We start from the raw sequence: 15,559 nt of genomic DNA, 5'->3' as shown, positions 1-15,559 counted from the left end.
CAAAGGAATGATGTTAGAACATGCATTTAATGATAGCAATGTAAGACCTCAATAGTCAAGTCTCACAACACTCAAAAGTCTGTCTATATTTTTCATTTGTGTGGAAGAGAGTGATTTGAAATAAAGCAAGATAGATTTTTATGTGTTTTTGGGTTTAGACTAAAGAATGTCAATAGTCAAGTCTTCTCAACCTTGCCACTCACCACACTCAAAATTTCTTCAAATATCATATTATTGTGTTGATTGATACTAAATGATGGAAAACAAAAGGTTTGGCAATATCTAACAATTATTTAATATTTAATAGGATTTCATTAAGTTACATAACTATTTATTAATCTTTAAATTGCCTATATTCATCCGAAATATGAAAAAGTTAGCATGTTATTGACCAATACCATTCTTTTTATTAGTTTATATTACAAAATGTACATAGTCATATCTACTCATAACATAATTATAGGTAGAGATCTTTGGGGATCATAGAGATATTTAGGGATATTTTCTGATTTTATTTCCTTAGATAGATTTACATGTACACCTACAAATAGATCTTATTCTTGGAATAATAGAACAAGGAGATTGGTACATTGTCTCTATATTTTACATGGTATCAGAGCATTGTATGTTCTTTGTCAGTCAGAAAGCTCATCGGAGCTTGCCGAAATCCGGTCAGTGTCCGTGAATGAAATTAGTGAGCTTGAATTTAGTTTCTGCCACGAGTGAGTGGACCAAGCTTGGTCCGGCTTTCTTTTCTAGCATCGGCTTGTCATTTCTGGTTGATTGGTGGTGATCCCCTAATTATAGGACCAATTTTTCCGAGAAGAAAACCCTCCAAACATAATCTGTGGACCCTCTTTGGTCAGGTTTGAGACTTCTCTGTTTGTTGCTAATTATACTTGATTATGGAAATTGTGTATGAGTGCAGCAGTGGAATTGTTGCTTGACCAACTTGTGAGTTGATATTGTTTGTTGGAGGCTATTTGAAGCTTATTTGGGAAATTATTTCCAGAGGACCATCGAGTTTGGCTGCTGTCAGTTTCTTTTTTATTGTGTTATTAGGCTGTTGTTTGTTTGTTTGGGGATTTTGAAACACTTTCAAATATAGTTGGTAAAATGACAGATCTGTTAAAAGTTGCTGCTTCACGTTCATTATCCGACAAAATGGTTTTGGTTTCGGTTGAGGAGTTTGCCAAATTTTCTCAATAATAGAAATCTTTGAAGGAATCTGCTTCTGTTAATTCCTTTGTTAGGTCAGATAAAACATGTCTTATCAGCTCTTCTAATAATTGGGTAATCAATTCAAGTGCTACAAATCATATGACAGGGAATCCTAATATTTTTTCTAGCTTTAGATCACACAAAACAGCCTCTCCTATTACTGTAGCTGATGGATCAATTTGTAATAGCATTGGATTGGGTACTGTTCAACTAACCTCGTCTATTACTCTACCATTTGTACTAAGTCTACCAAAATTGGCATTTAATCTGATTTATGTTAGTAAAGTTACGAGAGAACTTAATTGTTATATCTCATTCTTTCCCGATTATTGTTTCTTTCGTGATCTTATAACAAATCAAGTTATTGGTAAAGGACATGTTTCTGATGATCTTTATATCCTTGATGAGTGGGACTCTCTATCTATTGCCTGCTCTAGTGTCGTGTCTCCATTTGAGGCACATTGTCGACTGGGACATCCTTCGTTACCTTTGTTGAAAAAGCTTTGCCCTCAATTTCAGAATATTTCCTCATTGGAATGTGAGTCATGCCAATTTGCAAAACACCATCACATCTCTTTTAGGTCCAAGGGTTACTAAGAGAGTCGAGTCAGCTTTTGAGTTAGTTCATTTGATGTTTGGGGACCATGTCTTGTTGTCCAAAACTGGGCATAAATATTTTGTCACCTTTGTAGATGATTTTTCTCGAATGACTTGGATATACTTTATGAAGAGCAGATCTGAAGTGTTCACTTACTTTTTTGCCTTTTGTGCTAAAGTCAAAACTCAATTTGATGCCAAAGTGCGTATTCTAAGGAGTGATAATGCTAAAGAATATATGTCAGAATTATTTAGGTCTTACATGAGACAACATGGTATTCTCCATCAATCTTCATGTGTTGATACACCCTCTCAAAAAAGAGTTGCCGAGAGAAAGAATAGGCATCTACTTGAGACAGCTCGGGCACTGCTGTTCCAAATGAAGGTTCCTAAGCAATTTTGGGCTGATGCCATCTCTACTGCTTGTTTTTTGATCAATCGCATGCCATCAACTGTATTGGTCGGTAATACGCCGTATAATATTCTTTTTCCAAACAAATCATTATTTCCAGTGGAACCTAAGGTGTTTGGAAGCACATGTTATGTTCGAGATGTTCGACCATCTATTACCAAGTTGGATCCTAAAGCATTAAAGTGTCTTTTCTTGGGCTATTCTCACCTTCAGAAGGGGTATCAGTAGAATACTTGGTAAATATTTAGTATCAACTGATGTGGTATTTTCAGAGACTACACCATTCTTTTATGTACCTCCAAATTCTACAAGTCTGAAGGAGGAAGATGAGTAGTTAGCCTACCAGGTTACTCTTGTTGTAATAGAGCAATCAGCTGATATTGTTTGTAACATCCGACAATTTGAAATAACTATGAAGAGACTTAGAATTGGAAATAGTCATTTCGGAAGGAATTCAAAATTTGGAAAATTTGGTTATGGGAAAAAGTGGGTTTTTGGCCAACTTTGAGCAGTCATAACTCCTAGCTCAGAATGAGTTAGGTGTAGTTCCAGTTATGGTTGCGAAGCCCTTGGAATGATCTTTCCAACACCACCAAGTTTTCTCAATTCCGAGTTCGTATAATTGAGATATACCCTTTGGAAGTTGGGAAGTTGGAAGGGAATTTAGTCCGAAAATTTTAAAGGGTATTTTAGTCTTTTCCCTAACCAATTCTTTTGGTTATATTGGTGTGTTAGACTGATTTCTAGATCAGTTTTTCCCATTTTAAAGAGTGAGAGTTAGCACTTTTGAGAGAAGAGGAGAAGAAGAGGAGAAAGAGAAGTTCAAGTAAGATTTCGTCAAAGATCGTCGTGGATATATTCGGTGGTGATCCCTACTAGGTATGTGAATTCATAGTTTTGGGGTTGGCCCTTTCCCCCACACGCCAAACACGTTTTATTTTCAAGAAAAGATTGGTTGTGTTGTTGAAGTTGTTGGTTGTGTTCTTGATGTTGTTGATTGTGTTGTGGAAGTTCTTGTTGATTTGGGCCATGATTTGGTTGTGTATTTGAGTTGAATCTCTTGTATGTTGAGGGATTTTATGATCCTTAGTGTTTGGGGTTGAAACCTTTGAAGTTAGGGTGGTTTAGAGTTGGGAAAAATAGGGAGAAAAGTCAGATTTTTTGGCGAAGAGGCTGGCACGTCGCGCCTGCCAGCGCCCCCCAAAAAGGACTCTGAAGTCCAGCCTTTGGGGCGGCGCACCTAGCAGAGTGCCAGCAAGCCCCTTCTGAGCTTCGAGGGCTGGCGCTCCGCGCCTTGCAGAGCGCCAAGGACGCCAAGTTTCCCCATTCATTTCACCCTTTCTCATGCATGTTCCTTGGTATTGTACCTATGTTTCCTAGTTGTTTCCAACACTCCAAGGTACGTTTAAATGTCAAGAACTCATCCATAAACGTGTGATCATATACCTTGAATCCGTAATCCAATTCAAGGCGAGTTAGGATCAAGTCAAAGTGAAGTTAAGGGTCAAGTCTAGAAGTTAAAGAAGTGAGTCAAAGCAAGTTTTCAAAGTCGTTAAAGAGTCTTTATTGAACGTTCTAATTTCGTTTTAAGGTTCAAGTTTCACGTCAAGTAAAGAGTATCGAGTTTCAAGTTAAGTCAAGAGTTTAAAGTTGAGTTCATTTCTCAAAAGCTATTAGGGAACTAAGTATTCCCAAAGAAGTTTATAAATGTTTTTACATTTGAGTAAGAGGGGAACCATGTTTTCCAAAAGAGCCTTTGGGCTAAGTTTTGAGTAATTACCTCAACTAAAGCAAGATGTGTTTAAATACACTTATGAGCCAAAGTATTTTTGGGAGTAGTATTGAGCACCGAATTGGGGATACGAGTTCATATTAACTCAACTCTCCATAAGAACCATGCGCCAACATGGGACTTGACGGGTCATTCTTTTTAGATGATCACGTAAGATTAAGCTAGTGGATCCACTAAGTTAAAGTAAGGTCCTATATCATGGCAAGGTATAGGATGGTCCTTGGGCAATGTGAGGTAAAACGTTGTATCATCACTAGGGCTCATTGTGGTGGTTGTCGGTTAAAGAATCTCCCACTAAAGTTATATTACTTTTATATAAGAAAAGTTGAGTTTGTTATTGTTTTATCATTAACGAGCTAAGTTGTTTACATTGTTTTACAAGCTATATATATATATATTACATGTGTCTTATTGCTTTATATATTGAGTTCAGTTATTCATGAGTCGAATAGAGCCAAGGTAAGTGTTCTCTTGTACTCTTTTCAAGCTTAAGTTGTGGTTTAGCTTTCCAGTTCGCATACTCGTACATTCTATGTACTGATGCCAGTTGGCCTGCATCTTATGACAATGCAGACGCAGGTACCCAGGATCAGCATCCAGCACGCCGTTGATCCAGTTGAGCACTCCAGAGTCAGTGGTGAGCCTTTTTGCTTTTCGGAGGACTCGGTTGTTTTGTTCTCTTAGTTTTGTTTTTATTAGGATGTTGCGGGGTTTGTCCTAACATCCATCTCTGTATTTTAGAGGCTTCATAGACAGTCAGTCAGTTAGAATTGTGTCTCTCATCTATGTATATATGTAAATATTCTATTTTGAGACTCAAATTGTCTTTTTGGCCAGATTTTATCAGTTGGTTTTTTTTATAACCTTTCATTGCTTTGAGTTATGATGTTGAGTTAAGTTTCCGCTGAGTTAAGAAAGCCAGGCCAAGGGTTCGCTTGGGGGCCAACAATGGTCTTCGAGTGCCGGCCACGTCCAGGGTGTAGGCTCGGGGCATGACATTGTTCCTCTATCTCCCAGTTCTTTTATTGAGCATTAATCGACCATTGTGCCGTCACAACCTACTCAATCTGCACCAGTAAGACCACCAATTGTTCAAGTTTACTCAAGGAGGCGAGAGATTAACGATACATACCCTACATCAACTTCATTATCAGATCCTTCTCCATTTAATCCTTTAGTAAGTTTGGACCTTCCTATTGCTCTTCGAAAAGGTACATGTCAGTGTAAATCCTCATACTCCATAGCTAACTTTGTTTCTTATGATCACTTATCTCCTGCATCTAGTTGTTTGGTTGGCTCTCTAGACTCTGTGACTATCCCTAAAACAATAAAAGAAGCCTTGAATCATTCTGGATGGCATAATGCAATGCTTAAAGAGATACATGCTCTAGATGAAAATCATACTTGGGATTTGGTGGATTTACCCCAGGGAAAGAAAGAGGTAGGATGCAAATGGGTTTTTACCGTCAAAGTCAATCCGGATGGTTCTATTGCAAGACTTAAGGCTAGACTTATGTCTAAAGGCCATGCTTAGACTTATGGGGTAGATTATTCTGACACTTTCTCCCCCATAGCTAAGCTCATGATCTCTATTCGTTTGTTTATTTCCTTGGCAGCTTCTCAACATTGGCCTTTACATCAACTGGATATCAAGAATGCTTTCCTTCATGGTGATCTACATGAAGAGGTGTATATGGAGCAACCACCTGGGTTTGTTGCTCAGAGGGAATATGGAAAAGTTTGTCATCTAAGAAAATTTTATATGGTCTAAAGCAGAGTCCTCGTGCATGGTTTGGAAAATTTAGAGATGTAGTTCAAGAATTTGGGTTGAAGAAGAGCAAGTGTGATCACTCAGTCTTTTACCGACAATCAATGACTTGTATTATTCTTCTAGTTGTCTATGTTGATGATATTGTGATTACATGAGATGATTGTACTGAAATTTCTTCTCTCAAGCAGTTTTTACATGCCAAGTTTCATACCAAAGACTTGGGACAACTGAAATACTTAGGTGTAGAAGTAGGCAGAAGCAAGAATGGGATTTTCTTATCTCAAAGAAAGTATGTACTTGACCTACTTGCAGAAACTGGTAAGTTGGGAGCGAAACCTTGTGGCACACCAATGGCTCCTAATGCACATCTTAATAAGGATGATGTTGAGCCTTTTTATGATCCAGAAAGATACAGAAGGTTGGTTGGGAAACTAAACTACCTTACTGTGACTCGTCCATATATTGCCTATGTAGTTAGTATTGTTAGTCAATTTATGTCTATACCAACAGTCAAACATTGGGATGCCTTGGAACAAATTCTATATTATTTGAATGGATCCCCTGGCCTTGGCATATTGTATAGTGACCACATACATACTCGTGTTGAATGTTTTGCAGATGTAGATTGGGCAGGATCAAGAATTGATAAAAGATCGACTACTGGCTATTGCGTCTTTGTTGGTGGAAATCTAGTATCTTGGAGTAAGAAACAACATGTTGTATCTCGATCTAGTGCAGAGTCCGAGTATAGAGCTATGGCTCAGTCCACATGTGAAATACTATGGATACAACACCTTTTAGTTGAGGTTGGTTTGAATCCTTCTTTTCCAACAAAACTTTGGTGTGATAATCAGGCTGCTCTACACATTGCCTCAAATCCAATGTATCATGAACGGACAAAACATATTAAGGTCGATCTTAATATGTTTTGTCCATTCATTATACACTGGATTTGAGGCAATGTGTAGAGCAGCCTGATTATCACACCAAAGTTTTGTTGGAAAAGAAGGATTCAAACCATGAGAGAACGTGATTTCTACTGGCTATGTGAAGACATGAGAGCAATTGGGTGATATATTCACGAAGGCTTTAAATGGAACTTGGGTGGAATATCTTTGTAACAAGTTGGGCATGCTTAATATCTATGCTCCAACTTGAGGAGGAGTGTTACAAAATGTACATAGTCATATCTACTCATAGCATAATTATTGGTAGAGGTATTTAGGGATATTTTCTGGTTTTCTTTCCTTAGATAGATTTACATGTACACCTACAAATAGCTCTTATTCTTGGAATAATAGAACAAGGAGATTGGTACATTGTCTCTATATTTTACAAAACTAAATGCATACTTGAAAGCAATATGTTAAAGAAAAGATTGATCATTCAATAAAATGATTTTATTCAAAAGTTAACCAATATATTGACCATATTCATCTTCAAGAACTGTTAGTTTGTAACTTATAGATGAATATGATCACTTTATGACTTTTTAGCTTTGCAATTAAGTTAGGAGGTGAAAAGATTGTGAAACATTTTGATTAATTAAGATTTAACTTAATAGCTATTTTATCACATTTTGAATTAGGATAGGGGTAAAATGGTATTTCAACTTTTAACTTTGTGGCTTCCCTATTTTTAGTATAACTAGAACAATCTATCATAATCCAAAAAAATCAACTTTAACTTTTTAACAATGATTATAGATATATTATTGTTCTGAGTTATGACAATGTGGTGCCAATATTGAAGCTGCTCCATTACGATAGGAGTTTTAATTCTACTATGTTTCTTTACTTTGCTCATAAAATGTCATTTCTATTCTAAGTGTCGTCCAATTTTGGATAGGTTGTTTTAGTTCGAGCATAGATAATCTGAGCACCTCTGAAAATAGGTGTCATGCGGAAGATAGCAAAGCAAACCTCAAAAGACCATGAGTAAGAAAACAAATGAGAAATATACCAAATCACAAAGATTTAACGTGGTTCGGTCAATCGACCTACGTCCACAAAGGAGATGAGCAATCCACTATAAATATGAGAGTACAAAATATAGAGAGAAATAACATCAACCAATTTACTCAGAATACAAGGAGGTCCGCACAAGTGATAACGTATCAAACTTGTGTTCCACAAATTCTCTTGTGGATATTTTGTTATTACTATTTTTGGTTAGCACAAGTTGTATTGTAAGTTGTGACCACCTCTGTCTGCTTTTCTTCTGTGGGGTTTGAGAGTGAACAGAATTAGACACTAATGTCTTACTACTAATGGAAACAAACATTATTGTGGTCAACAAAAAAAAGAATTTTATGTGCTAAAGCAGATTTTTATGACAAATTGCCCGGTGTGGGCCTTAGTAGTCAAGCCTTTTTTTATGACTTTCACATTGTATGATAATCTCCAATTGTAATTTGCAAATAATGAATTAAGTAGTGAAGAAAATATCAAAGTAAACCAAGTCAACAATTTAGGCACTAGGCATTCTTTTGCCTCTATGATATGTGCCAAAAAAAGTCAACTTCATAGTCCTTTATTTCTGGTCACTTGTGGCATTTGTAACTTGGAAGAAACTAGTTCATCCTATTGAATATTTTACTCAAGAAAAATAAACTAATATATGAGAATACAATTCCATATATTATCAAAACTACATAAATCAAGAAATGTGTATTGTCATCGTGGGATTATTGGGCAGCGGAAGAACATTATAACCTCTTCCACGGCCTCCCAATTGACGTTTACTCGAATTAGTGATAGTCAGTCAACCTTAGCGGAGTGTCTTTTAGCCAATAGTTTCAAAGTTAAGTACACCAAGTTGCCTCTATATTTCTTGTGTGGGGCATGGGGTGTGTTAGTTGACACCTTCATTTGATTAAAGCTGAGTTATGATTGAGGTAGGGGAAAAAGGAGTCACTAGAATATTATCCATTTAATTAGAATGGGAAAAGAGTCTGAAAAATACTCCAACTTTGGTTGAAATTGTTGTTACGATACCAAACTTTGGAAAAGACCTTTTACCCCTCTGTACTATTTAATAATGTATTTTAAAGGTATATATATGTCTACGTGGACATCATAAATATTTCATCATTTTAAATAGTAATGTGTCCACGTGGGTACATATATATCTTTAAAATACACTATTAAATAGTGCAGGGTAAAATGTCCTCCATAAAGTTTGGTATCGTAACAACAATTTCAGCCAAAGTTGGAATATTTTTCAGATCCTTTTCCCTAAATTAATTCATTTAAGTCAAAAAGTCATTACACATTTAAGTCCTACATGACATTTTGTAGTCCTACGTCAACTTGTTCAATTTTATACATGTTTAAGTGTTTACTTCTGTACATTCAAAGTTGGAGGATACAAATGTCAGTTGATGCCAAGTTAAATGGCACTTATGTGTTTTTTAATAGGTCAGATTTCAAAGGGTCTAATTTGGTGATGTGGACCTCTAACAAGAAGTCATGTGGCAAAGTTGGTTTTACAAAATCACCGTTAAAAAATAATGACATAAATGAACCAAAACTTTAACATATGACATATAGATGATCCATTTCTAATAGTTTTTCTTGAGAGACTTGTAAGTGAGAAATTAACTCTGGAAATAGTTTTTTTTTTTGAGATAGCTTCCCCTGTCTTTGATAATGAAAATTGTCAGCTTTATGCAGTAAAAATAGACTTATCTTGAGGCTGAAGAGTTTTTGGAGGCCATGGAAGAGAAATCTGAGACCGTCAAAGCGTACTTAGGCCGATTCTTGGCATTGTCAACAAGCTAAGATTGCTTGAAACTAAATTTAAAGATTTATCATTTCTATCTAAAGACAAGTTATTCTATCCCTATAATATGTTATTCTATCACAATGTTTATTCTCTTTGATTACTACATCAAGGGTGTGTTTGGTATGAAGGAAAATGTTTTCCTAAAACAAGTTGATTTTGAACTTATTTTCTCATGTTTGGTTGGTGAGTAGAAAATATTTCCAGGAAAAGATATTTTAGTGTTTGATTAATGAATGAAAAATATTTTTGAGAAAAATATCTTTTATTTTTACTAGAGAGTAGAGAATAATTTTTGAATTGAAATTGAAAATATTTTTTAAAAATAAACTTAGATTTTTTGGGGTGGTGGTGGTGGTGGGAGGGGGGGGGGGTTAGGGATGAGATGGGGCAATAAAATAAAAAATTAAAATTGAAAATATTTTTTAAAAACAAACTTAAATTTCTTTTTGGAGGGGGTGGGGGGTTGGTGGGGGGGGGTCGCGGGTAGGGGGTGAAAAAATAAAAATTCGAAATTGAAAATATTTTTTAAAATCAAACTTAATTTTTTTTTGGAGGGGGCTGGTAGGGGGGGGGGGTAGGGGTGATGGTGAGGTAAAAAAATAAACAAATTGAAATTGGAAATATTTTTTAAAAACAAACTTAAATTATTTTTTTTGGAGGGGGGGGGGGTGGTGGTGGTGGTAGGGGACTGGGTCGGATGGGGTGGGGGGATGAAAAATAAGAATTTGAATTTGAAAATATTTTTTAGAAACAAACTTTAATTTTTTATTTTTTTTGGAGGGAGTGGAGGGGGGTGGCTGGCGGGGGGAGGGGTCTAGGGTAGGGGTGGGGGTGGGGGTGGGATAAAAATAAAATTTGAAATTGGAGATATTTTTTTAAAAAAACTTAATTATTTTTTTTTGGGGGAAGGGGGTAGGGGTATGTCGAGGGGAGGTAGGGTGAGGGTGGGGTGGGGTATAAAAAAAAAAGTTGAAGCTGAAAATATTTTTTTAAAAAATAAGCTTTAAATTTATTTATTTTCAACAAAAAAAATTGTAATATGAAGTTGGAGAAGAGTTTTGGAAAATGTTGTCCTCATATTAACATAACTGATATAGGTAATCAAATAACATACAAGAGTAGACTACCTGCTCCCACCTAGTGTTGACTACTGACAAGCTGGAGCCTAATCTTTTGGAGTGTTGAAAGTGCATCTTTCATGCTAGTTCTTGCATTAGGTGTCACTAAAGTGCAACTCAAAGCTAATTCTGTAATTGATAACAAACATTGCATCTTTGCATCAATTTGTTCATCCCCTGGCTGTACCAAAGAGCAATCCATCACCTTATGAATTCCACTTGGGAAGGAATCACTAATCCAACGTTGTATACTCAATTCTCCGGTAAATATTGTAACATCTAGCAATGTGAAATAATTGAAGAGGCTTAGAATTGGAAATTTTCATTTTTGGAAAGAATTTTAAAGATCTGGAAAATTGACTATGGAAAAAAAAGTGAGTTTTTGGCCAACTTTGAACAGTCATAACTCCTAGCTCAGAATGTTTTAGATGTAGTTCCAGTATGATTGCAAAGCTCGTGGAATGATCTTTCCAACGCCACCAAGTTTGCTCTATTCCGAGTTCGTATGAGTGAGTTATGCCCTTTGGAAGTTGGGCAGTTGGCAGGGAAGTGAAGTCCGTCCGGAAATTTTAAGGGCATTTTGGTCTTTTCACTAACCAATTCTTTTGGGTTATATGGTTGTGTTAGGCTGATTTATGGATCATTTGGTCCCATTTTAAAAGAGTGAGAGTGAGAGTTAAGGTTCTTGAGGGAAGAGGAGAAGAAGAGGAGAAAAGAGAAGAAGAAGCTAAGATTCGTCAAGATCGTCGTGGTTTTCGTCGGGGGTGATCCCTATTAAGGTATGTGAGTTCTTAGTGTTGGGTTGATCCTTTCCCCCAAACACCAAACTCATTTTATTATTGAGAAAAGATTGGTTGTGTTATTGAAGTTGTTGGTTGGGTTGTTGATGCTGTTGATGTTGTTGATTGTGTTGTTGAAGTTCTTGTTGATTTGAGACTTGTTTCCGGTTGTGTTGTGAGTTGAAATCTATTGTATGTTGAGGGGTTTATGATTCTAAGTGTTTGGGGCTGGATCCATTGAAGTTAAGGAGGTTTAGAGTTGGAAAAATGAAGGAGAAGAGTCGGATTTTTGGGGGAAAGGCTGAGGCGTCGCGCCAGCCAGCGCGCCCCAACAGGGGTTCTGATGTTTTACCCCTGGCGTGGCGCGCCCATCAGAGCGCCAGCAGGCCTCCTCTGAAGTTTTTGGGCTGGCGCTCCACACCTCTCAGAGCGCCAAGTTCCCCCATTCCTTCCCCACTTTCTCATGCATGTTCCTAGGTATTATACCTATGTTTCATAGTTGTTTCCGACACTCCAAAGTACTCTAAACATCAAGAACCCCTCCATAACATGTGATCAAACACCTTGAATTCATAATTCCAATTCAAGGAAAGTTAGTTTCCAAGTCAAGTGAAGTCAAGCTTAGAAGTAAGTAAGTCAAAGCAAGTCTTTAAGATTCTCCAAGAGTCTTCATTGAACGTTTTAACTTCTTTTTAAGGCTCAAGTTCCAAGTTAAGTATAGAGTTTCAAGTTGAGTAAAGAGCATAGAGTTCTATGTTAAGTATAGAGTTTCAAGTCGAGTAAAGGGTATCGAGTTTCCAGTTAAGTCAAGAGTCAAGAGTTGAGTTCATTTCTCAAAAGTTATTAGGGAACTAAGTATTCCCAAAGAAGTTTATAAATGTTTTCACATTTTAGATGAGAGCAAACTGAGATTTCCAAAAGAGTTTTGAGCAATTGAGTACTATCTCTTTTTGATAAAAAATGAGTTTTGCGAAAGAGTTTCTAAAACATGATTAGTATGACAAATCGAGTATGTCATCAATGTTTAAACAGTATGGTATCTAGATATACCATCAATGTTTAAGCAGTATGAATATCCCGAGTCATCAATGATCATATTAAAAATATGGTTTTGAGATGTTCTTTTTAAAGAGAGTTTTTCAAGAGCCTTTGGGCTAAGTTTTGAGTAATTATCTCAACTAAAGAAAGATGTGTTTCAAACACTTATGAGCCAAAGTATTTTTGGGAGTAGTCTTGAGCACCGAATTGGGGTAGCATTCAAAGAACTCACAGCCCCCATAGAACCATGTAGCCAAACATGGGATTTCTCGGGTCATACTTTTTAGATGATCACGAAAGTTAAGCTAGTGGATCCATTAAGCAAAAGTTAAAGTAAAGTTAGCTTCCTATATCACGGCAAGGTATAGGATGATCCTTGGGCAACGTGAGGTAAAATGTTGTATCACTACTTAAGCATGTAGTGGTGGTTATCGGTTAGAGAACTCCCATAGTAAAAAGAGCTTGGTTCCTCGAGAAGTTCTGCTTAGTGTGGATGGGGGTATGGGACTTCATTCATGCATTGCACAAGTAGACTTCGAAAGGAAGCATGGTATTTTCATGATATTATAAATATGATTTTTACGTCATGTTTTAATAGTTTTACAAGCTTTATATATTGCATGTGTCTTATTGCTTTATATATTGAGTTCAGTTATTCTTAAGTTGAACAAAACCAAGGTAAGTTCTCTTCTGCATCTCTTTTCAAGCTTAAGTTGTTGTTTAGCGGTCCAGCTCGCATACTCGTACATTCCATGTATTGATGCCAGTTGGCCTGCATCTTGTTATAATGCAGACGCAGGTACCCAGGATCAGCATCCAGTACGCCGTTGATCCAATTGAGAACTCCAGAGTCAGTGGTGAGCCTCCTTGCATTCCGGAGGACTCAATTATTTATGTTCTTAAGTTTTGTTTTATTAGGATGTTGCGGGGTCTGTCCCAACATCCATCTCAGTATTTTAGAGGCTTCATAGACAGTCAGTCAGTCAGTTAGTTTGAGTCTCTCTTTTGTGTATATATATGTAAATATTCTATTTTGAGACTCGAGTTGCCGTTTTGGCCAAATTTTATCAGTTGGGTTGTTTTTAACCTTTCCTTGCATTGAGTTATGCTGTTGAGTTAAGTTTCCGCTGAGTTAAGAAAGCCAGACCAAGGGTTCGCTTGGGGCCAGCAATGGTCTTCGAGTGCCGGTCCCGCCCAGGGTGTAGGCTCGGGGCGTGACAAATATTTCATCACTTGGTCTTCTTCTTGTGAATGTCTCCATCATCAGAATGCCAAAACTATAAACATCACAACTTGTGGATACTATTCCATCTTGTCCATACTCTGTAATCATGGTAAAAAATGATCATAAAAGCCTCCTAATTAAAATGGAATATGCCAAAACTGAAAGCATCAATCCATATCTAGGGGAAAGAATTGCTTAACTAATATACCTGGAGCAATATATCCGATGGTTGCAATTGTTCTTGTTTGAACGAAAGCCTCCCCTGCATCTAACAATTTTGCAATGCCAAAATCACTTCCATGACCAACCATTTCTTGATCTAGCAAGGCATTGCTTGGCTTCAAGTCACAATGCACAATAGGCGTTGAATAGCCATTGTGGAGATAGTCCATTGCAGATGCAACATCTATCATTATATCTAATCTCTGCAATAAGTTCAAGAACAAGTTGTGAGAGTATAACCATTTATCAAGTGTCCCGTTGGGCATGTATTCCAACACCAGGGCCTTGAAATCAAGATTGGAGCAGCTGGTGATGACTTTGGTCAGATTTCTGTGGCGAAGGTTCCGGAGTATCCCACACTCCATGGCAAAACTTTTGAATGCACCCTCCAATTGCACATTGAATACCTTTACTGCCAAAAGAGTACCATCCTTAAGTATCCCTTTACTCCCTTGCTAAAACTCCCGGTACCAAGCAAGTTGCTTTCATCGAATCCTTCTATTGCATGTTCAAGTTCATAATAGGAAATCCTTTCATGCTCTTTTACTAAAGACACATCTGCTTGACTTTCATTCTTCTTTGTCTTTCTCAATCTTAACACCACATATCCAACGGCCAACACAAGGAGTGATCCAATCCCTAACAATGTATATAAACCGATAAGCACTCTTTTTCCTCTTGGCTTCTCCACTGAGTTTATTGAATGAGAAATTCATGTATTTGAGATACACAAGAGCTTCTAATGACTTTGGAATTTCACCACTAAGATTGTTATACGATAAATCCAAGTATTCCAGTGACAACATTTTGCCAAATGAATCTGGAATAGCCCCATCTAATCTATTATGTGCTAGAGAAAGATCAGCCAATTCAGCTAGACCCCCTAAAGTGCTAGGAATTTTACCAGGAAAATAATTTTTTGACAAATCAAAGAGTGTCACTGTCTTTAAATTTCCCAACTCTAGAGGAATATGACCACTTAATGAATTGGATGAAACATTGAATTCTATGAGGTCTTGAAGGTTCCCCAAGTTTGCAGGTAATCTAGAATTCAGCATGTTGTAAGCTAGATTAAGTTTCCTCAAACTAGTAACATTCCCTAAGCATGAGGGTACCAAACCAGAAATATGATTTCCTGACAAGTCTAATGCACCAAGATCCTTTAAACTGCATAAAACATTTGGTATGGCTCCTTCAATCTCGTTGCTTTGTAGATAAAATTCTTGAAGGTTAAACATGTCTTGGATAGTATTTGGAATATGTCCAGTCAACTCATTCTTATACAAACTCATATATATCACTCCTGTAAGATTACCAATTTCTCGAGGAATGACGCCCTTTAGCTTACAGCCATTTCCTTGAAAATTTTGCAGCAAGTTTGAGAAATTACCAACAGACGCCGATAAGGCCCCATCCAATGCATTCTCATTAAACCGGAGTGCTCTTAGTTTCCTACAGTCTGTTAATGATGTAAGGAATCTCAACGATGAATCGCTGATAAAATTATTCAGCTCCAAGTTCAAAACCTCAAGGTACTCTAAGTTACCTAGTGATTCAGGAATTACACCTGTGAAACTGTTGTCTGAGAGATCAACCAT

At 36.9% G+C, this 15,559-nt stretch overlaps 1 protein-coding gene across 1 annotated transcript; it reads right to left on the bottom strand.

Annotated features, from left to right (window-relative positions):
* Nucleotides 1-10,716: 10,716 nt before the first annotated feature.
* LOC125835077 (receptor kinase-like protein Xa21) lies at nucleotides 10,717-15,559 on the bottom strand. The gene is made up of 4 exons (XM_049514212.1): nucleotides 14,582-15,559; nucleotides 13,948-14,416; nucleotides 13,734-13,837; nucleotides 10,717-10,878 (listed from the first exon to the last, which is right to left on the bottom strand). Exons 1-4 carry the CDS (start codon nucleotides 15,557-15,559, stop codon nucleotides 10,717-10,719), a joined length of 1,713 nt encoding a protein of 570 aa, XP_049370169.1.

The sequence above is a fragment of the Solanum verrucosum genome, unplaced genomic scaffold (genome assembly GCF_900185275.1).
Source record: "Solanum verrucosum unplaced genomic scaffold, falcon-dt-bn FXZP01000220.1, whole genome shotgun sequence".
Taxonomy (NCBI): Eukaryota; Viridiplantae; Streptophyta; class Magnoliopsida; order Solanales; family Solanaceae; genus Solanum; species Solanum verrucosum.
Note: the sequence above shows the minus strand (reverse complement) of the source record. Positions and strands in the feature narration are given on the sequence as shown.